At 44.6% G+C, this 26,693-nt stretch overlaps 1 protein-coding gene across 2 annotated transcripts in view; it reads left to right on the top strand.

Moving 5' to 3' along the window:
* The window catches only part of dnah6 (dynein, axonemal, heavy chain 6), a 669,683-nt gene that overhangs the window by 196,741 nt on the left and 446,249 nt on the right, over positions 1-26,693 (top strand). For both annotated transcript variants that reach the window (XM_070888374.1, XM_070888373.1), the window contains exons 23-25: positions 1,017-1,230; positions 4,889-5,053; positions 22,285-22,398. In XM_070888374.1, coding sequence (XP_070744475.1) covers positions 1,017-1,230; positions 4,889-5,053; positions 22,285-22,398 — 493 coding nt within the window. The remainder of the gene's footprint in view (positions 1-1,016; positions 1,231-4,888; positions 5,054-22,284; positions 22,399-26,693) is intronic.

Raw genomic sequence — 26,693 nt, 5'->3', positions numbered from 1 at the left:
CACCTGGAGTACTGCGTGCAGTTTTGGTCACCTTACTTAAGGAAGGATATACTAGCTTTGGAGAGGGTACAGAGACGATTCACTTGGCTGATTCCGGAGATGAGGGGGTTACCTTATGATGATAGATTGAGTAGACTGGGTCTTTACTCGTTGGAGTTCAGAAGGATGAGAGGTGATCTTATAGAAACATTTAAAATATTGAAAGGGATCGACAAGATAGAGACAGAGAGGTTGTTTCCACTGGTCGGGGAGACTAGAACAAGGGGGCACAGCCTCAAAATACGGGGGAGCCAACTTAAAACCGAGTTGAGAAGGAATTTCTTCTCCCAGAGGGTTGTGAATCTGTGGAATTCTCTGCCCAAGGAAGCAGTTGAGGCTAGCTCATTGAATGTATTCAAATCACAGATAGATAGATTTTTAACCAATAAGGGAATTAAGGGTTATGGGGAGCGGGCGGGTAAGTGGAGCTGAGTCCACGGCCAGATCAGCCATGATCTTGTTGAATGGCGGAGCAGGCTCGAGGGGCTATATGGCCTACTCCTGTTCCTAATTCTTATGTTATGTTCTTATGTGCATATATTACACTGTGGAAATTCACTCCCAATATTTTTAAAATATAATTGAAATGGAGAAAGAGCAAAAAAGGATGTTTGTAGTTCTTCTTGATTATTTGATTCTTAAATGGGTTTCTAATAATAGGATAATCTTTTGAAATAATAAAATCTTAAACTGAATCGGAACTTACCTTTTATTGGTTGAATAGTAAACCATTAATATTATTAATGTTATTGTTTTGTCTTTTCCCATTAGCAAACCCTGATATGATTCAATAAGCATAACCTTTTAAAACACTGCCATTAAACAAACCTAGGCAACTCTTGACAAATGTTATTCTTTGCAAGGTGAACTGCCCTCCTTTTTTTGACATTGTAAAAGTGTCTCTTTTACAAAATAGGCTTTTGAAATTAAGTTCTAGACTTAATATCTGATCCTCTCTGTCTGAATCTGGCTCTTAGATTCTACTTCCTATCTAATGATGAGCTGCTGGAGATTCTGGCTCAGACACGCAACCCACAGGCTGTACAGCCACATCTGCGCAAGTGTTTTGATGCAATTTCAAGACTGGAGTTTGCACTTGCTCCCCAGGGTGAGGAGAAAACAACTGAGGGAGAACCAGAGAAGGTGTACACTAATGATATATTGGCTATGCTCTCTCCTGATGGAGAAAAGGTAAGGATGCTTTTATCGTAAAAGCTGGCACTGTAGAGGACATTTTAGAATTGTTAAGCAAAAGTATTAAGGAATATGGGCCAAAGGTGGGTATATGGAGTTAGATCGCAGATCAGCCATGAGTTCATTGAATGGCGGAACAAGCCCGAGGGGCTCAATAGCCTACTCCTGTTCCTATGGACCCAAATTTCCCCAACCCCTTTTTTCGGCGCACTCTCCCGAGATGCGCCGACTTTGTGCGCTGGAAACGGCGCCGACAAACTTACTCACGATTCTGGCCGCTCTGCTGTGTGTCCCGGGTCCTGGCGCGGCACTCCTCGTGGAGTGGGGGCGGAACAACTGCCCTGCGCCGAAAACAGTGCAGGCAGCTACGCGCGTGCACAGTAGAGCGGTCGTGCATGCGCAGTAGCTCTGTCCCATGAAAGTGATGATGATGCCTGCAGAACGCGTCAAGTCCCTATCCCAGGCCGAATGGCCTGCCGCAGGCCGGCTGCTGAGGGCTGCAAGAAACAGGTTGGTGCGACTGAGTTTTGATCGGGGGGAGAGAGGTTGGTCGTCTTTGGCTGCAATCTAATGGTTTGGACCAAGGATAGCTTGTCGGATGTGTAGCGACGTTGCTTGCCATGCTGGGCTGGCTTTGCGTTCGTTTGGTTGGGTGGTGGTCTTGTCATGTTAAAAAAGCACATACACAGGGATAGGCATGTGCTTAATCTACATTCCATCCTGTGTATCAATAAATAACCAGCAACATGCAGTTAGGTTGTATTACAAATAATTTATGTGTGAAGCTCTTTGAAGATGTCAGTGGACAAAAAGGGAAAAAGAGAAAATGGGCAAAAAGGGAAAGAATTCCCGCCCAAAAAGGGTTGAAAGTCGGTGGGGCGGCATCTGCGTTCTCCCTCTCCTATCCCAGGCTGAAGGTAGGATTTACTTCAGCTCTTTGTTAATTTTGTTAATTTAATTATTTACTTCAGTTCTTAAGTTTTTATTGAATGGTTATTACTGCTTGTGCTTTGTTTGGTGCTTGGTGGTGCTTGAAATGTTATTTAGGTGCATGGTTCCTTCTATTTTTAAAAATGTTTTTATTTATTGATTGCTTATTAATTTGGTGCTTTAGGTGCAGGGTTGCTTCTATTTTATTTGTTAATTAATTACTTATTACTTGTTGTGCTTTGTTTGGTGCTTGGTGGTGCTTTAAATGTAGTTACTTGCACCGATTCCTTAACTGTAAGGTCTTTCTGTGCGGACAAAAGTGGACACATACGCTGCCCTAAGTTAGTTTAGTCCAACTTTTTTCTGGTCAAATTGACATAAATGGTGTAAGTGGCTGGGAACGCCCCTTTAAAAAAAAAATGACCTAACCAAAAACCTAACTAACTCACTTACACTGGCGCAAAAAAAGATAGACCAGAAAAATCAAGTTACACCAAAAAAAAGACGGTGCAACTCATGGGGAAATTTGGGCCCTATGGGCCCAATTTTGGCCATGACTTGCATCAATTTTTTTGGAGTAAGTTGTTTTTTCTGGCGTAAGTTTAAAAAATGCCATTTTCCCCCCAAAGTTTGCTCCAGAATAAGTCAGTTAGGTACGATGTTTTTTAGTTCAATTATTTTTTCAAAAGGGGTCATTCCCAGACACTTAGGCCAGTTTTGGCCATTTTAGCCAGCTAAAACTTACTCCAAATCGACTTCGGTCAGCGTATGTGGCCTTGTGGGCAGTTAAGAAATCAGCGCAGGTTAGTACATTTAAAGCACCAAGACTTACAAAGCACAAAAATAAGCATTCAATGACAAACAAAAAATAGAAGGAAGCTGAGGACCTGCACCAAGACTGACAAAACACTAAACAAACCACAAAAAGTAATAAGCAATCAATCAGTAACAAATAAAAAATAGAAGTTCTACATTTGTGCCAGAATCAAGTTTTTGTTTTTAAAGTCCTCCCCCCCCACCCCAATCAAAACACTCTTTTCCCCCCCCCCCCAAAACATTAGGGTGCGGCGAAATCGGGGCGTCCCTGACATGGAATACAATGTCGGAAAATGTGAGGTCATCCACCTTGGAAAAAAAAACAGTAAAAGGGAATATTATTTGAATGGGGAGAAAGTACAACATGCTGTGGTGCAGAGGGACCTGGGGGTCCTTGTGCATGAATCCCAAAAAGTTAGTTTGCAGGTGCAGCAGGTAATCAGGAAGGCAAATGGAATGTTGGCCTTCATTGCGAGAGGGATGGAGTACAAAAGCAGGGAGGTCCTGCTGCAACTGTACAGGGTATTGGTGAGGCCGCACCTGGAGTACTGCGTGCAGTTTTGGTCACCTTACTTAAGGAAGGATATACTAGCTTTGGAGAGGGTACAGAGACGATTCACTTGGCTGATTCCGGAGATGAGGGGGTTACCTTATGATGATAGATTGAGTAGACTGGGTCTTTACTCGTTGGAGTTCAGAAGGATGAGGGGTGATCTTATAGAAACATTTAAAATAATGAAAGGGATCGACAAGATAGAGGCAGAGAGGTTGTTTCCACTGGTCGGGGAGACTAGAACAAGGGGGCACAGCCTCAAAATACGGGGAAGCCAACTTAAAACCGAGTTGAGAAGGAATTTCTTCTCCCAGAGGGTTGTGAATCTGTGAAATTCTCTGCCCAGGGAAGCAGTTGAGACTAGCTCATTGAATGTATTCAAATCACAGATAGATAGATTTTTAACCAATAAGGGAATTAAGGGTTATGGGGAGCGGGCGGGTAAGTGGAGCTGAGTCCACGGCCAGATCAGCCATGATCTTGTTGAATGGCGGAGCAGGCTAGATGGCCTACTCCTGTTCCTAATTCTTATGTTCTTATGTTCTTATGTTCTTTGGCTGGGGATAGCGGCTGTGAGCATCGGGTCCTGCTCACAGCCCACAGGACATGCTGGGAGGGCAGGAGCATGTGCGCAGACTTCACTGCGCATGCGCGCAGGTACCAGCACTGTTTTCAGCACTGGCCTGTTGCTCCGCCCCCCACTTCATAATGCACGCCACGCTGGGACTGCGGGGACTCGAAGAACGGCCAGGATGGGGTGACTTTTTTCCGCCGCCGTTTCCATCAAGCAAAGTTTGCGCATTTAAGGTAAGTGCGCCGAAAAAAGGGGTTGGGCAAAATTGAGCCCTATATTCCTATCATTTCATTAATTGGCTTTTAACAAGCTCATGAATGTGCATTAAAGCTTTATTCATAACAGGACATGCTGTGCCACAGAGTGGTCGGGTGTGAGTTTGTGCCCTTGATTCACCACATGTAGAGTCTTCATCCTCATCCATATTGCCCTGTAGGAATGAACAGAGGTAATCTGTTTCTTGGATGTGTGTGATCCTTTTGGCGATCCGTTACAGAGCTATATTGGAAGTAGGTTTCCCTCTTCTGTAAGGGAGCAATGAATGCCATGGGGAGATTTGAAAATGGAAAAGTGAAAAATTGCAAAGTAACTTTAAAAAAAAAATCAGATCAAAAATAAGTAAAGCCTATTGAAAAGAACCTGTGCTTTAAAATGAGTGAGAAGGCATAATAAATCTGTTGGCTGGAAATGAGCTTGAATATAAAATTTCTTTGAAAAGCGCATCTAGTTCTGGCTGATAATCATTGCTCAGTTAAAATAGCCATTTTGTTTCTGTATTACAGGTCAGTTTGGGAAAAGGACTTAAGGCAAGAGGAAATGTAGAAGATTGGCTTGGAAAGGTAGAGGAAGCTATGTTCTCATCTCTCCGACGTCTGTGCAAAGTTTCAATCGCTGATTATCAAACCCAAGCCAGAGTACAGTGGGTGGTGTCTGGACATCCTTCTCAGGTATATGAGAATCTCCTCTCTTTAATCTTCCTTTTATGAAGGTGGTGATTCATGCTATAATGTATGGTTGCATGGATTACACCAACCCTGATATTTTGTCCAAGTAGCCATTTTCCATATATCAGCCTGGGTAGTGAGCCTAGGCAGATTCTTTGCCTAACCAGGCTGCCATACCTAGATAGTATTTCTGGGTAGTGTTCAGAAGTGGGGACGCTAGTTTTTTTCCCCTTCTTCCGTAGCCTAAGGATGTGGTGACAAATTGTGGTGTAGCACTGTTGTTTTTTAAGACCAGTTTACTTAGCACAGATCTGGAATTGAACCTGGGACCTATTATGTAACTTTTATTAACTAACTAAATGATGAGTTTACCCATCAAGACATTGGACAAGAAAAACTGCCTTGTTGAACAATAGTGAGATAATCTGATTTACAGGTCTCGAGGCATTTTGGGAAGTTCAAGACTCTTAAGTGCCTTTTGCTACTGCCAGTGCTGGAATATCACAAATTTTGTTGAACATCATTTTAATGTCCAATTGGTGACACCCAATGAAAAGTTATTGGAATACTTTGTATTCTGCTGCCCCAACAAGACATTTACAGGAGACAAACACAGTCTCCGTATTTAAGGAAGGATATACTTGCATTGGAGGCTGTTCAGAGAAGGTTCACTAGGTTGATTTATGAGGATAGGTTGGGCCTGTACACATTGGAGTTCAGAAGAATGAGAGGTGATCTTATCGAAACATATAAGATAATGAGGGGGCTCGACAAGGTGGATGCAGAGAGGATATTTCCACTTATAGGAGAAACTAAAACTAAGGGACATAGGGCTAGATTTTACACTTTATTTGCATGCATAACGCCCACTTTTCCGCTGAAATGAGGTATAACTCCCAGATATCACCCATTTAGCCACAAAGTGGAAACTGACGGCCTTTTTCGGACACTTATCGCCAAGTGATACTTTCCTCATGTACATAATGCCGGGAGAAAATAATACCGCCCGCCCACTTTTTTTGGGCGGAATCATCAGAATGGGTGAAACCAATGCCCATAATATCGGCCAATGTTACTTTCTGCACGTAATTAATGCCAAGATTCAATAATATCGACCGCCCACTTTTTTTTATCCTAAAGATCACATTTGCCGAAACTAATGCCCAGGAGATTGCCCAGCGTCACTTTCACTACCTCGCCCACATCTCACCCACAATATCGCTCGCCCAAAACACCGCTCAGAAAAAGTGGAACTGTTCTGAATGGATCACAGCGGTGTGGGCGCCATTTTTAAAATCGCAGGTCGCTTCATTCAAAAGGCTGCTTTAACTTCAGGGGAGTTTGGATTGACTCTTCTCGGGTGAAGTGACCATCTCAATAGACATCTTTTCAGACTCTGGACTGTTGGGGTTTACTGTAGGTGTATTTAGTGAGGAAATTATTGCTTTTGATCAATCGCTATTATATCTTCATTGCAATGGGGCCAGCCATTTCTCAACCTGCATTGATTAATACACAGATGCTGCAGAGTGCAAATGGCTCATTGTCTAATGCACATCATTATGTGCCCAATTTAAGACGTGCCAGAATGAGGAGGAGGTCCAGACCATACACACCCCACACTTAAAGGGAGAAGAGGTCTTACCTCGACGTGTTCGAGCACACCTGCCTTCGGAGACTGCGCTTCCACAAGGTGGTGATCAATGAAATATGTGAGCTCATTATGCAGCCTGCCATCAGAACATCAGTGTCGGTCGAGGTCAAGGTCACCGCGGCACTGTCTTTCTACACGTTTGGTTCCTTTCGGGCCTCCGCGGTTGAGATTTCCCCTCTGTCTCACCATGCCACACATCGCTCCATGAGACAGGTCACGGAGGCCCTGTACGTCCATAGGATGGACTTTATCAGCTTTCCCATGACCACGGAGGCTCAGACTGACAGGGTTGGAGCATTCTACCGCATTGCTAATTTCCCCAGGGTGCAGGGAGCAATACAGTGCACTCACATCGCCATGCGGGCACCTTCTCAGACCCAGAGCTTTTTCGTAACAGAAAAGGATTTCACTCCCTGAAGGTCCAACTAGTTGTCGACCACGGCCAGATCATAATGGCAGTGAATGTTAAATGTCCGGGCAGCTTCGATGAGGCTCGCATCTTGCATGAGAGCACTGTCTCTGACATGTTTAAGAGTCAGCCACAAGGACAGTACTGGATGCTTGGTGACAACCGATATGGCCTAGCCACCTGGCTGATGACCCCCCCTGCGTGACATGCACACCGAGCCAAGAAGCTGTACAACCAGAGCCACAGAGACACACGCAATGTGGTCCAGAAAACAATAACTGTGCTTAAGCAGTGCTTTAGATGCCTGGAGAGGAGGGGAACTACAATACAACCCTGAGCAAGTTGCTAAATTCATGGTCGTGTGTTCCATGCTGTACAACCTAGCTATCAGGAGGGGATAAGAATTGTCAGAAGCGACTGATCGTCCACCTCAGGAGAGAGAAGAAGAGGAGGATGAGGGGCTGGATGCTGACCTAGGCCCAGACAATCAGGCTGACTATTCAACCATGCCCACACACCCCTCAAGACCTCTGCGTCCACGAAACCTTCGCGGGGTCGGCGCCATCCTGGGGACAAATGGGATGCCTTGTGGCGAGGTGCTTGGGGCCTATACCTCCAGAGTGGAGGCGGGAATGAGCGGAGGACCACTAGATGGCCTTGGGGTGGAATGGCTTCTGGAGCGTGGCGATGCAGGTTCTTTGAAGTCCGCGCTCTCATCCGTAGAGAACATACCCAGCGGATTGACGGGCGAGAATCGGAGCTCCTCAGCACCAGGTGTAGGATCGTCCGGCGAGTCCGGCCCCGTACCCCCACTTTCTGGCCTCTCTGGTCTTGCCTAGGGCCACGCTGCTGGCTGAGCTGCAAAACACAAATGAGGTTATTAGAGGAGAAGAGGTGCTAGGGTCACAAGGTGACTTCAGCGTTACACACAACATATGCACGACAAAAGCACCACCGCTATCAAAATCATCACAGACATTACATTTCATGACCATCAACACATTCTGCATTGCAATGATTTTCATTAGGCCAGCATTATTTATCGGACAATTTTAGAAATCATCTATCGTATATGATTGGTCGGATATCAGTGCGTGTGGCATCTATTGACTTTGCATCACGCGATGTTGGAAACTTTACTCACGTCGCATCACTTCAGGGTCTGCAGATGTTTGCATGGCCGTCCGGGGGTGCTTCCCCACGAGTGTGAGCACACGCTCCACCATCTCAGTGATGTCGCTGGGAACTGGTCGCCCCCCACCTGTTCGCCTCTGCATGGACCTCGTCGTCGATAGCTTCTTCTATAAATATAACAGGACGACATGGCATGAGATCGTTGCTAGGTACTGCCACAGAGACTGATACAACACATAACCGACAGATATAATCATGATTATTACGATAATTATCATTCTTTATCTAAAGATGTACACCGTGACCGCAGGCTTTGAGTAAAACATTCCCGGTAAAAGTGAAAGTCCTCACATCTGCTGATAGTCACTCATAACTCTTACAAATCAAATTGTATAAATACATAAGTACATGTAAATCAATATAATACCTACTCTTGCGGATCCGACAAGGTCGTTCCATCATTTGCGGCATTGGTTGCCCTCACGCACCTCGCTGGTCACCGATGAGACCACTTCTGCTATTTCGGCCCATATCTTCTGGTAGGCCTTTGGGGTGGGCTTCCCACGCCCTCCCTGTGTCAAATCACCCCTGCGTAACTCGACCTCCTGCAGGAGGGAGGCATTTACAATGTCCGAGAACCTCCTCGGTCTTTTACGCCCTCCAATGTGCACCTCTCCCAGTTCACTGCTCTCGCCAGCGTCAGTCTCCACAGCGTGCTGCGTCGCCTTCTCCTCTCCATTCTAGGCAAAAAATTCGAGCAAATATGTGGCTGGTAACAGCTAATTTTTTTTTTCCCAATTTGCTTAAAATTCGAAACACTCCTTCCTCCCAAAGCAGCCACACCACACCCACACACCTCTTCACTCCCTCTCAGCTCCCTCAATCTGTCTCCTCTTCTGCGCATGTTATGATGACCCTTGACCTCCTGAATCGCGGGAATCGAGCATTGCCATGCCGATGTTAAGGACGGCGACATTTTACGGCAGAAGGTCATGGAGATTTAACGCTACCGCCCATTTCATATCGCTTGCGGTAATGCCCAATTTCAAAAATGGAAACTAGGAGCTTTGAGAATGGGCGACAAGCCGGTGATCTGAAAACCCATTTTTACCACCCACTCTGGAAATACAGCCCATTTTTAGGTGATCTGCACAAAAGTGTAAAATCTAGCCCATAGTCTTAGAATACTTTAAAACTGAGATGAGGAGAAATTTCTTCTCTGAGGGTTGTAAATCTATGGAATTCTCTGCCCCAGAGGGTTGTGGAGCCTGGGTCTTTGAATATATTTAAGGCGGAGATAGACAGATTTTTGAGCGATAAGGGAGTAAAGGGTTCTGGGGAGCGGGCAGGAAAGTGGAGCTGAGTCGATGATCAGCTCAGCCATGATCTTATTGAAAGGTGGAGCAGGCTCCAGGGGCCAAATGGTCTACTCCTGCTCCTATTTCTTACGTTCTTATGTTCTTATGTACTGAATTTGACATCATCTATTGGTGGCTGTAGAAGCAGTGTAAAACAGAGTTGAGTCGGCAACCACGAGTTATAGAATTAGAATAATTAAATTTTCATGAATTGTTAAAATTTTAACGCCCTTGATTTGGGATTCAATCAACTTAACCTTCCACAGTTGATTTCTGTGTAAACTTTGATTTTGAGGATAGTCAACAAGATTTAAAAATTTAAATGAACTTCTATGTGATGAGCGCCTTGATGACTTGAGAAGGTTTGGCAAAATGCCCAAAGCACACGAAGGAGCATCATTCCTGCTAAAAACAACAGTCCTGGAGAGAATAATGGCTTTTTGTTCAAATTACTGTACATGGAGAATATTCATCTCCAAAATCCCAGCAGTCAGGTAAGCATGAAAGACAGCTGACTGGAACGTCCGTCGAGTTTCTCCGCAAGTATTTTCAGAGAAATGACAGACAGAGTAAGAAGATTCCTCAGAGGAACTTATTTCTTCTGAGGATGCACCATCACATGCTACAAGCATTGCAGGCATCAGAGACTGGCACATTCATTGGGTGTATTAATTAGAGAAATGGGTCGACCCTGGGCAAGTCTCACAGCACAAGTGAGCAGGAGCAGATAGTGGTGGTAACCATCCTCTCCAAGCTCTGCTCAGCAGGACAGAGATTCACAACTCTGGGGAACCAGCCATGAAAAAGAGAATACCTGAGACACAGGAACAAATGTGTGAGGTGTTGCAGTCCCATCAGGCACTCTACCCACTATGGCAAGGAGGATGGAGGAGGTCACTTCCATCTTCTGTGGTGTGCTTTCGCTGGGGTTCTCAACTTTGCAGCCAGACCCTCACAGCAGGAGTCAGTGCTACCAAATCTTGCGGTCATGTTAATGGAATCAAATGGCTGCAGTACATGCTTCAACATCTATTCCACCTTAGAGAAGTTGGTTGACAGAGTAGATTGGAGCTTGCAAGGCCTGACTGATCTCTTCCAGGCTGCTCTCCTACAGACCAATAGGACTGAGGTGCTGCTGCTCCAAGGGAGGGTGGATGCCTTTGCTGTTGCTGTTTCTTTTCCTCCTCTTCACTCCAGTAGAGTGCAGCTGTAGCCATACTCAGATTCTCCTATTGTTTTAGAAGTATTCTCCAAATTACAAGCAAAACAGAAGTGATTGCAGAATCACAGTCTGCAATGAAGTGAAAAGCACCTGTGAATGTTGCAGCTTCATTCATATCTTGGCCCCATCACATTAAGCATACTGATCAGTCAGGAATCAATTCCTCCACGGTCTCCCTCGTATTCTTGCCAACCTGCGTGAAACCGTGCTGTACCAACCTGACCCCACCATACAGCACTGCGCCCCGGTCATCAAAATCCACGGCGCGGCCTTGGACAACGTGGATCATTTTCCATACTTCGGGAGCTTACTATCAGCAAGGGCAGACATCGACGATGAGGTCCAACACTGCCTCCAGTGCGCCAGCACAGCCTTCGGTTGCCTGAGGAAGAGAATGTTTGAAGACCAGGACCTCAAATCTGGCATCCAGCTTATGGTTCACAGGGAAGTAGTGATACCCGCCTTCCATATGGCTCAGAGACGTGGACCATATACAGTAGACACCTCAAAGCGCTGGAGAAATACCACCAGCGCTGCCTCCGCAAGATCCTGCAAATCTACTGGGAGGATAGATGCATCAACATCAGTGTTCTCGATCAGGCCAACATCCCCAGCATCGAAGCACTGACCACACTCGAGCAGTTCTGTTGGGCAGGCCACATTGTCCGCATGCCCAACACGAGACTCCCAAAGCAAGCGCTCTGCTCGGAACTCCAATACAGCAAGCGAGCCCCAGTTGGGCAGAGGAAACGTTTCAAGGATACCTTCAAAGCCTCCTTGATTAAGTACAACATCCCCACTGGCAGCTGAGAATTCCTGGCCCAAGGCCGCCCTAAGTGAAGGTAGAGCATCCAGGAGGGCGCTGAGCACTTTGAGTCTTGTCGCCGGGAGCATGCAGAAACCAAGCGCAGACAACGGAAGGAATGTGTGGCAAACCAGACTCCCCACCCACCCTTCCCTTCAACTACAGTCTGTCCCACCTGTGATGGAGACTATAATTCCAGAATTGGACTGTACAGTCATCTGAGAACTCACTTTTAGAGTGGAAGCAAGTCTTCCTTGATTTCGAGGAACTACCTATGATGATGAGTAGTTAAAATCACAGCGGGATCCTAGTTGCATCATAGGACTCTGATTTGCATATATTCTCTGCAGCAAGAGACTCGGTGACCATGACATTCACCGCTGTCAATATTGCCGCAGCAGGAAACGTGGAGGGTTGGGGGCAGGATCGCCCTTTCTATATTTTAACTCCTGGCTGGTCAGCAGTTGATGGGGCTCACCCCGGCCACCTCTGACACCCAAAGCCCATCTGATGCAATATTCAGGCAGATCTGTAAACGTGCGAGCAGCGTGCTGCCTGCCTCCAGCAGGTGTAAGGCTGCTTAAATATGCAAGGTTCAATACCGATAGAAAATTCAGTTGCAGATGGAAGGAGTGTGCACCAATGCCTAGATGCACCAGATATCAAACGGTCCACCCAGACGCCCTTAAAGGGATTGCTGGGACTGCTCAAAAAACTGTGCTCGTTCTGGGTCTGCAAAATTACTCTGGTGTGCTTTAGGCCCATTCAAAGCCTCTCCCTCCCAGACCTAACCTGCTGGCTGGTTCAGTGTAGGAGCTGGCTGATTTCCTGCCCTCCCACAACCAGCGAGCTGCAATGGGTTGCCCGTTGCCCGTTGCAACTTGCTAGCCAGATTTAAATGAGGCTTGATCCCGGATTTGACGTGGGAGTCATGTCAGCATGATAGGACGTGTCCGCTCCACCAACTTCGCGTCCATTTTGTGTGGAAACCGACAGCATGTCTGCCTGTTCTATTAATTCTGGTGGACATTAAAGATCTCATGATAGAATTTTCCTGATAGTGTTCAGAGATGGATGCTTAACTTTGTGGATCAAGGCTTTGTACTGGTTTTTGTTGCACAGGAGTTAACTGGCTTAAACATAAATGCTGGCATACACAGAAATGTAGCATGAATGTTTTTTGTGTTTGTATTTGAGCTTCTTAGATGACAAGTTTTGCCTTAACATGTTACTGTCCATAGAAGAGCAGGGAGTTTGCCCAGTGTCTTGACCACCATTCCTTCCTAAAGCAATACCACCAGAAACAAATCAACTTGTCATTCATCGAATTGCTATTTGTGTAATCTTGTTATATGTAAAATGGCTGATGTGTTTGCTTATATGATAACAGTGACTGTACTTCAAAATAATTAATTGAATGTGCAGCATCTTGGGACATTTGAGACTTGTGATAACGCAATGTATGAATGCAAATATTTCTCTTTAGGGCCGGTACAGACTTTCCTTTTCAACATTAGGAAAAGTCCAGCCAGATTAGCAAAAATAGGAATGTTGCACAGTATAATTGTCAGGGTGGGGGGCGGGGGAAGATTCAGAAGCAAGGAAACCAGGTTGCATGACAGAATTATTTCCAATGGAATTGATTCTGTTTTATAAAGTGTAAAATAACCTAGGATGGAGGTTTCAGCAGTAAAATGTCAGATATTGTGATATCCTAGGGTCAAGGATGTCACAGAGTGGACGCAGGGCATTCTGGGGGGAGACAGTAAACAGCTAAAGGTCGTGGTCCATGTCGGGACCAATGACATAGGTATAAAGAGAGATAAGGTCCTACAGGCAGAATTCAGGGGGTTAGGAAGAAAATTAAAGGGTAGGACCTCAAAGGTAGGAATCTTCGGGTTACTACCGGTGCTACGTGCTAATGAGTACAAGAATAGAAGGTTGGAGAGGATGAACGCGTGGCTGGAGAGTTGGTGTAGGAAGGAGGGCTTTAAATTCTTGAAGAATTGGGATTGCTTCTGCGGGAGATGGGACGTGTACAAACCAGACGGGTTGCACCTCAACAGCGCCGGGACCAATATCCTCGTGGGGAGTTTTGCTAGTGCTGTTGGGGAGAGTTTAAACTACCTTGGCAGCGGGGTGGGAACCTGAGAACAAATTCAATAGGGAAGAAAGTAAAGCAGAAATTGGATCGCAAGAATTTGGAAAGCGAATCTGTAAGTCAGAGGAAACGAGCGTTAGTAAGTCGTAATCAAGGAGATCTTCCTGTGTTAAATGGCATATACTTTAATGTAAGGAGTATAGCGAACAAGGCGGATGAGCTAAGAGCACAGGTAGATAGTTGGGAGTATGACATTATAGCCATTACAGAGACATGGCTGAAAGAGGGGCAGGCTTGGCAGATCAATATTCCTGGTTACAGGATATTTAGACAAGACAGAGAGGGGGTTAAAAAGGTGGGGGTTGAAGTATTGATTAAAGAAACTATTACAGCGGTGAGGAGGGATGATATGTTGGAGGGATCATCAAATGAGGCCATATGGGTCGAATTGAAAAATAAAAAAGGGGCGATCACACTGCTGGGTGTGTATTATAGACCTCCAAACAGTGGGAGGGAGATAGAGGAGCAAATATGTAGGCAAATTTCTGTGAAGTCCAAAAACCATAGGGCAGTAATAGTAGGGGATTTTAACTATCCTAATATTGATTGGGATAAATATAGTGTGAAAGGTGTAGAGGTTGTGATATTCTTAAAATGCATTCAAAAGAACTTTTTAAATCAATATGTAACAAACCCAACATGAGAGGGGGTGGTTTTGGATTACATTTTGGGGACTGAAGCTGGGCAGGTTGAAGGGGTATTGGTGGGAGAGCACTTGGATGCCAGTGACCATAATTCAGTCCGATTCAAGTTAGTTATGGATAAGGACAAGGATAGAACATAAGAACATAAGAACATAAGAATTAGGAACAGGAGTAGGCCATCTAGCCCCTCGAGTCTGCAGCGCCATTCAACAAGATCATGGCTGATCTGGCCGTGGACTCAGCTCCACTTACCCGCCTGCTCCCCATAGGCCTGGAATAAAAGTCCCAAATTGGGGAAAAGCTAACTTTGCTAAGTTGAGGAGTGATTTGGCCATCGTGGACTGGAAACAGCTACTTATGGATAAATCAATGTTGGAACAGTGGAGGCTTTCAAGGAGGAGATCCGGAAGGCTCAGGCCAAACATGTGCCCTTAAAGAAAAAGGCTGGGAATAATAATTCTAGAACCCCCTGAATGTCTAGGGACGTACAGGGGAGGATAAAGAAAAAAAGGGAAGCTCATGTCATATAACGATGGCTAAATACTATAGAATCTTTGGAGGAATATAGAAAGTTAAGAGGTAAATTAAAAAAGGATATTAGGAATGCTAAGAGAGAGCATGAAAAATTCTTGGCTAGTAAAGTTAAGGAAAACCCAAAGATATTCTATAAATATATTAAGAGCAAGAGGGTAACTAAAAAAACAGTAGGGCCGATTCGAGACCATGAGGGTGATCTTTGTGTGGAGGCGGAAGATGTTGATATAGTTCTTAATGAATACTTTGCGTCTGTTTTCACAAAGGAAAGGGGCAATGCAGATACTGCTATCGAGGAGGAGTGTGATATTCTGGATGAAATAAACATAGTGAGAGAGGATGTATTAAGGGGTTTAGCAGCTCTGAAAGTAGATAAATCCCCAGGCCCGGATGAAAGACTGACACACTGAGAAATTTATATTTTTCTCTTTTGATGACAATTCTATTTCCTATGATGCTTTTGTAATGTATTTGCTTCAAGGGTTCTTTGCTCAAGAATTCAAAGCAACACATTGCTATTAAGAACTAGTTGGTTTATTAACAAAGGTTTAACAATCACACTACACATTACAAGTTCATCCACTAGGCTCACAACTGCAGACCTCATCGTGGATGATCTCGACCCAACTGACTGGGGTTTTATTGAGTCTTGTGAACGTCACGTTACTGGCTAAGCCACTCGCAATGCAACAGCTCTACAACAACACACTCTACAAACCTTTGGGCATACTCACAGGTGCATACATTACAGCCTTAACTTGACAAAATATGAATCCATTAAATAGAGTGCAACTGGTTATTCAATTGGATACTCTAAATGGAGCGGTGGGTGGGGGGAGGGATACAAAAACCCTAATTTTAAAATTCTCAAACTGTAGGTTCTCCATTGTTAAATTTACATGCCACAAGATGTGTGTAGGTAATCTCGGATTTAAGGCATTTCTTGTTTTGATAAAACCTTCTCTTCTACCTTAGGAGAGCAGCCTTTGCTGTGTGAGTAAATGTTATCTTTGCTTTGCACTTTCTTACCAATGTAAAATGAGTGACCGATCAATAACCACTTTTTTCTGTTTCTTTTCTCTTGTGCTTTTATTCCACTGGAAGCTGGATTTCAACTTGCCATATAGTAATAATCTTTTGAAATAAAACACATTGCTCACAGTTGCAGGTTCTGAGACTGTTCCGAGTATAATATGCCATCAAGCTGAAGTATTTAATAGCATAACAATTTTGATCTGTAGCTATTGCCATTTTTGGAGTGTTTGTAAAATTATGCATTGTTTTGGTCATGACTCAGATAATTCAAATTACATTTATTTTTATTGTGGAGTATTCATCATCGGCAGTCCCTTGGAATCGAGGAAGACTTGCTTCCACTCTTAAAATGAGTCCTTAGGTGGCTGAACAGTCAAATAAGTGAACCACAGTCCCTGTCACAGGTGGGGCAGATAGTCATTGAGGGAAAGGGTGGGTGGGACAGGTTTGCTGCTAGCTCATTCTGTTGCCTGCGCTTGATTTCTGTATGCTCTCGGCGATGAGACTCAAGATGCTCAGCGCCCTCCCGGATGCACTTCCTCCACTTAGGGCGGTCTTTGGCCAGGGACTCCCAGGTATCAGTGAGGATGTTACACTTTATCATGGAGGATTTGAGGGTGTCCTTGTAATGTTTCCTCTGCCCACCTTTGGCTCGTTTGCTGAGTAGAGTGCTTGCTTTGGGAGTCTCATGTCTGGCATGCGAACAATGTGGCCTGCCCAGCGGAGCTGATCAAGTGTGGTCAGTGCTTCAATGCTGGGATGTTGGCCTGATCGAGGACGCTAATGTTGGTGCAAGATAATGGGATTAAAGGCAGATAAATCCCCTGGACCTGATGGCTTGCATCCCAGCATCTTAAGAGAAGTAGCGGAAGGATTGTGGATGAATTTACTCTCATTCCCTGGATTCTGGGGAGGTCCCAGTGAATTGGAAAACTGCAAATGTAACGCCCCTATTGCAAAAAGGGGGCAGGCAAAAAGCAGGAAACTATAGACCAGTTAGCCTCACATCTGTGGTTGGGAAAATGTTGGAGTCCATTATTAAAGAATTAGTAGCAGGACATTTGGAAAAGCAAAATTCAGTCAGGCAGAGAGAGCATGGATTTATGAAGGGGAAGTCATGTTTGACAAATTTGCTGGAGTTCTTTGAGGATGTAACAAACAGGGTGGATGAAGGGGAACCAGTAGATGTGGTGTATTTGGACTTCCAGAAGGCATTTGACAAGGTGCCACATTAAAGGTTACTGCACAAGATAAAAGTTCACTGGGTTGGGGGTAATAGAAACATAGAAAACATAGAAAATAGGTGCAAAATAGGCCATTCAGCCCTTCGAGCCTGCACCACCATTCAATAAGATCGTGGCCGATCATTCACCTCAGTGCCCCTTTCTTGCTTTCTCTCCATACCCCTTGATCTCTTGAGCCGTAAGGGCCATATCTAACTCCCTTTTGAATATATCCAATGAACTGGCATCAACAACTCTCTGCGGCAGGGAATTCCACAGGTTAACAACTCTCTGAGTGAAGAAGTTTCTCCTCATCTCAGTCCTAAATGGCTTACCCCTTATCCTCAGACTGTGTCCTCTGCTTCTGGACTTCTCCAACATCAGGAACATTCTTCCTGCATCTAACCTGTCCAGTCCCATCAGAATTTTAAATGTTTCTATGAGATCCCCTCTCATCTTTCGAAACTCCAGTGAATACAGGCCCAGTCGATCCAGTCTCTCCTCATATGTCAGTCCTGCCATCCCGGGAATCAGTCTGGTAAACCTTCGCTGCACTCCCTGAATAGCAAGAGCGTCCTTCCTCAGATTAGGAGACCAAAACTGAACACAATATTCCAAGTGAGGCCTCACCAAGGCCCTGTACAACTGCAGTAAGACCTCCCTGCTCTTATATTCAAATCCCCTAGCTATGAAGGCCAACATACCATTTGCCTTCTTCACCACCTGCTGTACCTGCATGCCAACTTTCAATGACTGATGTACCATGACACCCAGCTCTCGTTGCACCTCCCCTTTTCCTAATCTGCCGCCATTCAGATAATATTCTGCCTTCGTGTTTTTGCCACCAAAGTGGATAACCTCACATTTATCCACACTATACTGCATTTGCCATGCATTTGCCCACTCACCTAACCAGTCCAAGTCACCCTGCAGCCTCTTAGTGTCCTCCTCACAGCTCACACCGCCACCCAGCTTAGTGTCACCTGCAAACTTGGAGATATTACACTCAATTTCTTCATCTAAATCATTAATGTATATTGTAAATAGCTGGGGTCCCAGCACTGAGCCCTGTGGCACCCCATTAGTCACTGCCTGCCATTCTGAAAAGGACCCGTTTATCCCGATTCTCTGCTTCCTGTCTGCCAACCAGTTCTCTATCCACATCAGTACATTACCCCCAATACCATGTGCTTTAATTTTGCACACCAATCTCTTGTGTGGGATCTTGTCAAAAGCCTTTTGAAAGTCCAAATACACCACGTCCACTGGTTCTCCCTTGTCCTCTCTACTAGTTACATCCTCAAAAAATTCCAGAAGATTTATCAAGCATGATTTTCCTTTCATAAATCCATGCTGATTTGGACCGATCCTGTCACTGCTTTCCAAATGCGCTGCTATTTCATCTTTAATAATTGATTCCACCATTTACCCCACTACTGATGTCAGGCTAACCGGTCGATAATTACCCGTTGTCTCTCTCCCTCCTTTTTTAAATAGTGGTGTTACATTAACCACCCTCCAGTCCATAGAAACTGATCCAGAGTCGATAGACTGTTGGAAAATGATCACCAATGCATCCACCATTTCTAGGGCCACTTCCTTAAATACTTTGGGATGCAGACTATCAGGCCCCGGGGATTTATCGGCCTTCAATCCCATCAATTTCCCTAACACAATTTGCCGCCTAAGAAGGATTTCCTTCAGTTCCTCCTTCTCACTAGACCTACTGTCCCCTAGTATTTCCGGAAGGTTATTTGTGTCTTCCTTCGTGAAGACAGAACCAAAGTATTTGTTCAGCTGGTTTGCCATTTCTTTGTTCCCCATTATAAATTCACCTGAATCTGACTGCAAGGGACTACATTTGTCTTCACAAATCTTTTTCTCTTCACATATCTATAGAAGCTTTTGCAGTCAGTTTTTTATGTTCCCTGCAAGCTTCCTCTCATACTCTATTTCCCCCATCCTAATTATTTAGCATTGATAGAGGATTGGCTAACTAACAGAAAACAGAGAGTCGGGATAAATGGTTCATTCTCTGGTTGGCAACCAGTAGGGTGCCACAGGGATCAGTGCTGGGACCCCAACTATTTACAATCTATATTAACGACTTGGAAGAAGGGATTGAGTGTAATGTAGCCACGTTTGCTGACGATACAAAGATGGGAGGAAAAGCAATGTGTGAGGAGGACACAAAAAATCTGCAAAAGGACATAGACATACTAAGTGAGTGGGGAAAAATTTGGCAGATGGAGTATAATGTCGGGAAGTGTGAGTTCATGCACTTTGACAGAAAAAAGTCAAAGAGCAAGTTATTATTTAAATGGAGAAAGATTGCAAAGTGCTGCAGTGCAGCGGGACCTGGGGGTACTTATGCATGAAACACAAAAGGATAGTATGCAGGTACAGCAAGTGATCAGGAAGGCCAATGGTATCTTGGCCTTTATTACAAAGGGGATGGAGTATAAAAGCAGGGAAGTCTTGCTACAGCTATGTAAGGTGTTGGTGAGACCACACCTGGAATACTGCGTGCAGTTTTGGTTTCCATATTTACAAAAGGATATACTTGCTTTGGAGGAAATTCAGAGAAGGTTCACTAGGTTGATTCCAGGGATGAGGGGGTTGACTTATGAGGAAAGGTTGAGTAGGTTGGGCCTCTACTCATTGGAATTCAGAAGAATACGAGGTGATCTTATCAAAACGTATAAGATTATGAGGGGGCTTGACAAGGTGGATGCAGAGAGGATGTTTCCACTGATGGGGGAAACTAGAACTAGAGGGCATGATATTAGAATAAGGGGCTGGCCATTTAAAATAGAAATGAGGAGAAATTTCTTCTGAGGATTGTAAATCTGTGGAATTCGCTGCCTCAGAGAGCTGTGGAAGCTGCGACATTGAATAAATTTAAGAGAGAAATAAACAGTTTCTTAAACGATAAGGGGTTATGGGGAGCGGGCGGGGAAGTGGAGCTGAGTCCATGATCAGATCAGCCATGATATTAAATGGTGGAGCAGGCTCTAGGGGCTGTATGGCCTACTTCTGTTCCTATTTCTTATGTTCTTATGTTCTGAAATGAATCTAAGGCTGTTGAAGGAAGTAAAAGAGGAAATAGCAGAGGCCTTGACTATCATTTTCCAGTCTTCTTTGGATTTGGGCATGGTGCCAGAGGACTGGAGGACTGCTAATGTGGTACCCTTGTTTAGGAAGGGAGAACGGGATAGGCCGAGTAATTACAGGCCTGTCCGCCTAACCTCAGTGGTGGGAAAATTATTGGAAAAAATCCTGAAAGACAGATTAAATCTACATTTGGAAAGGCAAGGATTAATTAGGGACAGTTAGCACGGATTTGTTAAGGGAAGATCGTGTTTGACTAACCTGATTGAATTTTTTGAGGATGTAACCAAGAGGGTCGATGAGGGTAGTGCGTACGATGTAGTGTACATGGACTTTAGCAAAACTTTTGATAAGGTCCCACATGGTAGACTGGTCATGAAGGTTAAAGCCCATGGGACCCAGGGCAAAGTGGCTAGTTGGATCCAAAATTGGCTTAGAGATAGGAAGCAAAGGGTAATGGTTGATGGATGTTTTTGTGACTGGAAGGATGTTTCCAATGGGGTTCTGCAATGCTCGGTACTGGATCCCTTGCTTTTTGTGGTATATATCAATGATTTAGATTTGAATTTAGGGAGTATGATTTAGAAGTTTGCAGATGACACTAAAATTGGCTGTGTGGTTGATACCGGCTAGGTGGGCAGAACAGTGGCAAATGGAATTTAATTTGGCGAAGTGTGAGGTAATGCACTTTGGGAGGGCTAATAAGGAAAAGGTATAATCATTAAGCGGTAGGCTACCTAATAGTGTAGATGAACAAAGGGACCTTGGAGTGCTTATCCACAGATCCCTGAAAGTAGCAGGCCAAGTGGATAAGGTGGTTAAGAAATCATATGGAATGCTTGCGTTTATTGGCCGAGGCATAGAATACAAGAGCAGGGAGGTTCTGCTTAAATTGTATAATACTCTGGTTAGGCCATAGCTGGAATACTGTGTGCAGTTCTGGTTGCCTTATTGTAGGAAGGACGTGATTGCAGTAGAGAGGGTGCAGAGGAGATTTACGAGGATACTGCAGGGAATGGAGAATCTTAGCTATGAGGACAGATTGGATAGGCTGCGTTTGTTCTCTTTGGAACAGAGGAGGTTGAGAGGAGACCTCATTGAAGTGTACAACATTTTGAGGGGCCTGGATATAGTGGATAGCAAGGGCCTGTTTCCATTAGTGGATGAGTCAATTACAAGGGGGCATAGTTTTAAGGTGGTTGGTGGAAGGTTCAGGTGGGATTTGAAGGGGGCGCTTCTTTATGCAGAGGGTTGTGGGGGACTGGAACTCACTGCCTGGAAAGGTGGTAGATGCAGAAACCTTCACCACATTTAAAAGATACTTGGACAGGCACTCAAAGTGCCGTAACCTGCAGGGTTACGGACCTAGAGCTGGTAATTATGATTAGGCTGGATAACCTCTTGTTGGCCAGTGCAGATACGATGGAAAGTTCTGCAGGGAATTGAATACGGCCAGGGTGATCTCCTGGACTAATTTCGATTGTCTGGATGGGTCGGATAGGAATTTTCCCAGATTTTTTTCCCCCAATTGGCCTGTGTTTTTATCTGGTTTTTGCCTCTTCCAGAAGATCACATGGCTCCGGTTGGGGTGGAGTGTCGAATGTTTCAGTGTAAGGGGTGTCGTCGTTGTGTGGAGCGGACTGGTTGGGCTGGGTGCTCTTTACCTTTCCGCCATTCTTCATTGTTCATGAGTTTAAATGTAATGTTCAGGGCTACTGATTGAGGGCCGTGCGGCTCTTTGCCAGCTGGCGCGGACGCGATGGGCCGAAATGACGACCTTCTGTGCTGTAAATTTCTGTGTTTCTTCTATGTTTCTATTCTCGCACGAATCTTCTGATTTTTTTTTTTAAGGACTCTTCTATTTTTGTTTTAAATAAATTGAGTAAAAAGACCAAGGCTCTACTTTTCAGGTTATTTAACTTTTCTTTGTTCCTGTTATCACAGGTTATATTGACCATTTCACAGCTCATGTGGTGTCGTGATTTGCACCATTGTCTGGAAGGTGACGACCACGACCGTATTGCAACCATGACTGAATTTGAAAAAACTAACTTTGAGGTGATGTGTAGCTGTATTTATGATTTTCTTTTTAGACAGCGTGATAGCATCTGCTTGCAAATTGTTGATCAAAGTTGCATTGCAAGAAATTACATTTCTAACTCCTTTTGTTACAATTGCTTCAAATTCTGAGAGTTACCATGCTGTCTCATTTATTCATCATATAATAGGAATCACAGAAGGGGGCAAAATCACTCAGAGGCACTATTCACTTTAAGAGCTTTGTGCCAGCCATAGTTCTCTCGATCAGGTGACCTTCTCTCCCTCTGTTCTATGTAAGATATTCTTGGCCATGACCAAAGTTCTTTTTCCTCTGTATTTAGTTGCAGTCTTTCCTACTTTCAAGTTGGAAAAATTACTTTTTGCTACGTATTGTCTGTTTTGCTTCTGTACATTCAGCTAAATATGTTTCCTACATTCTGGGATCTGTTCTCTGTAGAAGTTTTTTTAATTTACTTTTGTGAAATTTACAAAGTTTGGTTGTACTTTTTACTCGTTTATCTTTTTATAACCCAGCTGATACTTGACCTGCCTCAGTTTCAGTTTCCAAAGCCTGAATTAAAGGTCGTAAAATTCCAGGGGCTCTCTCCACCTTCTGCTGTAATTTCAGTTTACACCTACCATAGAACTTCTACAGAAATTTCAGGAGGTGGTTTAGTTCTCATTGACTCCTCTTTGGATTTTGGTTGACAGTAGTTGCAGGATTTAAAACCTGCAGCAAACAATCATAGATACTTACCATTAACTGGCACACATGACACCTGTATTCTTCCTTTGTCTCGAGATATTTGGGAAGTGACGGCTGCTCCAAACTCAGTACAGAGCTCAGTTCCATTGTCTCATTTTCTGGAGGCACATCAAGAATATTAAAGCTTCATTCCTCTCGGCACTAAGATACCAAGGATTGCGCTTCTGCACAGAATCATTATTTCATTTTCAAATCAAATAGGGATCTGAGTGTAAACCGATCAGCTCAATCACACCTCACCTTCAACTTTGATGCCCTTGTCCCCAATAAATCCCTTATTTTCTCCAACCCTGGTTGTTCCCTTTCGTAAGGTCCCCATCTTTTTTCCTTTTAAGTCCAGGCGATGCCGACTTGATCGTATATGGTTAACAACTGTTTAGTTACTCAGCATCAGATCTGGCTGAACCACGTTAAGTACAATTGACTCTGTTCTCCTCTGCCAAAACTGATCACTACTCAAGGATCATCCTGGAATGCAAATATGACCCTTGACTTCTTTTCTTCACTACCAAGCTTATTCTTAAACTCCTGTCCCCTGCCCCCTCACATGTCACTAAGATTGGCACCATCTATTCAGCAGGCTCTGTCGCCTTACTTACCCCTGCCCAGTATGGCGTAACCCTGAATTTGCTTCTTTCTCTAGTTTCTCCCCAATCTACCCTCAAGCCCTCTCCAAGCAAGACCCTCGACTCCATTCCCATTAAGCTGCTGACCACCCAGCTTCCCTTCCGGCCCCATGCTAGATATTGTAAATAGTTCCCTCTCTGATCACACCCTTTCAAATCTGCTGTCATCCCCCCCTCGCAGAACTTAGCCTTGACCCCTCTGTCCTTGAAAATTGCCACCACATTTCCAATTTCCAATCTCCCTTTCCTCTCCAAAGTCCTTAAACTTGTTGTAGTTTCCCAAATCTATGCTCATCCTATCCGCAGCTCCATGTTTGAACCTCTTCAACCAGGTTTCCCTGGTGCTTGATGCCATAGGCCTAGGCGCCTGCCAAACAGCCAACCTCTAATCTGGCTGGGTGCTGGCCAAGAAATTGTCCAAAAATTTAAATCAGATGCTGCTGTTAAAATTCGTCAGGCCCTCCGGGACACCCATACATATAGGTTTTTCAGCCTGGACATCACTTCCCCTGTTCTTTCCCCGCCTCCCTGTAAATATCGAGGCTTTAATGTTAAGTCAATGCATTAAAGTACATTACATGGGGATTGTTTTGGTGAAAAGGTGAAAACAGACGCTAAATGGGTGCTGTGCTAATAAGACACGCCTGTTTGAAGTTTTGGTTCTAACACACAATTTTGGGGCTAATTGCTGATTACCATAATTTGAATTTGCTTGGAGGTGCTAAACCAGACACTGGCAGGTTTAGCACTCAAGCTCTGATTAGATGCAATTTTTGTGGAGCAGTATATGTGGGGTCCATGCACCTACTTCCACTGAAGGTGTGGAGTGCTTTGGCTGAAACACCCCAACATGTTTCAGGATGGCTCAGGGACAGAGTGAGAGGGCGCACAGGTTCTTGGATGCGGCACTGCAGGTCCTGGTGGAGGACGTTCAGAGGAGGACAGATGTCCTGTACCTGAGGAGGAGGAAGAAGTACACCTGTCTCTCTCTCCTGCAGCAGCTGGTGCTGCTTGCTGCTTGCTGCTTGCTGCTTTGCCTGGCCTCGTGCTCCTCCCATTCCTTGTCCAGACCAAGGGAGGCCCCTCGCAAGATGCCCATGACCAAGCTCTCCTTTTCTCCTGGTGACTCCTATAATTAATGTACAAGCGCATACATCACACAAACCTCAGCTTAAACGATGGCAGCTAACTTTGTTTCTTTGATATATACTCACAATTCCAAGGAACATTGCACAACCATGTACATAGTTTGAAGATTGTCTCAAAAGTTCAAAGCTTTCACAGTTACAGTGTGCAAGATGTCAAGGATTCCACCAGAAAAGGGTTGCCCATAAGGTGACATAGCATAGCGCGCTGAATTTTTAGGTGAAGTCCTCAGGAAATATGTTGATAGAATCTTGGTGAAGTATTGACAAAGTGTCCCAGGAAGTCTCCTGATGTGTTTCTTTTCAGAATGGCAAGCAGTGACTAGTCGGGTGCCCCAGGGCTCAGTGCAGGGACCCCAGCTATTTACAATATACATCAATGATTTAGATGAAGGAATTGAGTGTAATATCTCCAAGTTTGCAGATGACACTAAGCTGGGTGGCGGTGTGAGCTGTGAGGAGGATGCTAAGAGGCTGCAAGGTGACTTGGACAGGTTAGGTGAGTGGGTAAATGCATGGCAGATGCAGTATAACGTGGATAAATGTGAGGTTATCCACTTTGGTGGCAAAAACACAAAGGCAGAATATTATCTGAATGGCGGCAGATTAGGAAAAGGGGAGGTGCAACGAGACCTGGATGTCATGGTACATCAGTCATTGAAAGTTGGCATGCAGGTACAGCAGGCGGTGAAGAAGGCAAATGGTATGTTGGCATTCATAGCTAGGGGATTTGAATATAGGAGCAGGGAGGTCTTACTGCAGTTGTACAGGGCCTTGGTGAGGCCTCATTTGGAATATTGTGTTCAGTTTTGGTCTCCTAATCTGAGGAAGGATGTTCTTGCTATTGAGGGAGTGCAGCAAAGGTTCACCAGACTGATTCCCAGGATGGCAGGACTGACATATGAGAGACTGGATCGACTGGGCCTGTATTCACTGGAGTTTAGAGGGGATCTCATAGAAACATATTAAATTCTGACGGAACTGGACAGGTTAGGTGCAGGAAGAATGTTCCCGATGGGGAAGTCCAGAACCAGGGGACACAGTCTAAGGTAAGGGTTAGCCATTTAGGACTGAGATGAGGAGAAACTTCTTCACTCAGAGAGTTGTTAACCTGTGGAATTCTCTACCGCAGACAGTTGTTGATGCCAGTTCATTGGATATATTCAAGAGTTAGTTAGATATGGCCCTTACGGCTCAAGGGATATGGAGAGAAAGCAGGAAAGGGGTACTGAGGTGAATGATCGGCCATGATCTTATTGAATGGTGGTGCAGGCTCGAAGGGCCGAATGGCCTACTCCTACACCTATTTTCTATGTTTCTTGTTTCAAAAGTCCTCTTCCAACCTCCAGCAATAAGGGAACAGTAAAAGATGATATACCTTTTAAATAGTGCTCAAAATCCTGTGCAACTACCAGTTTACTCCCAATCAGGATCTTGCGGAGACATCGTTGGGTCGTTGTTGGGAGAGGGCATTAGGTCAAGCGCTATCCACCAAAATGCTGTGCAGTTTCCTTAATGAGCGCTAGCAGAAAACTTAAGTGGCAATCAGCTGCTTAACGATCCTCCGGGCAACATTACTAATGCAAACCTCCACTCCTTTGCCAAGATGAAAATCCCCTCTCAACTGTTTACTCCCAAATATAATTCCTGGCACATGAGCAAACTGAGTGTGCATTCCATCAATCCTACCTCATAATAATTACTGCACCTAAAACCATAATTAGTGCTTGTGCAGGATCTAACCCTTGGAGCAAACTTAACCCCCTTTCAACATTT

Source organism: Pristiophorus japonicus, chromosome 1, assembly GCF_044704955.1.
Source record: "Pristiophorus japonicus isolate sPriJap1 chromosome 1, sPriJap1.hap1, whole genome shotgun sequence".
Lineage (NCBI taxonomy): Eukaryota > Metazoa > Chordata > Chondrichthyes > Pristiophoridae > Pristiophorus > Pristiophorus japonicus.
The sequence above is the reverse complement of the archived record's forward strand: the minus strand, read 5'-3'. Positions and strand labels throughout refer to the sequence as shown.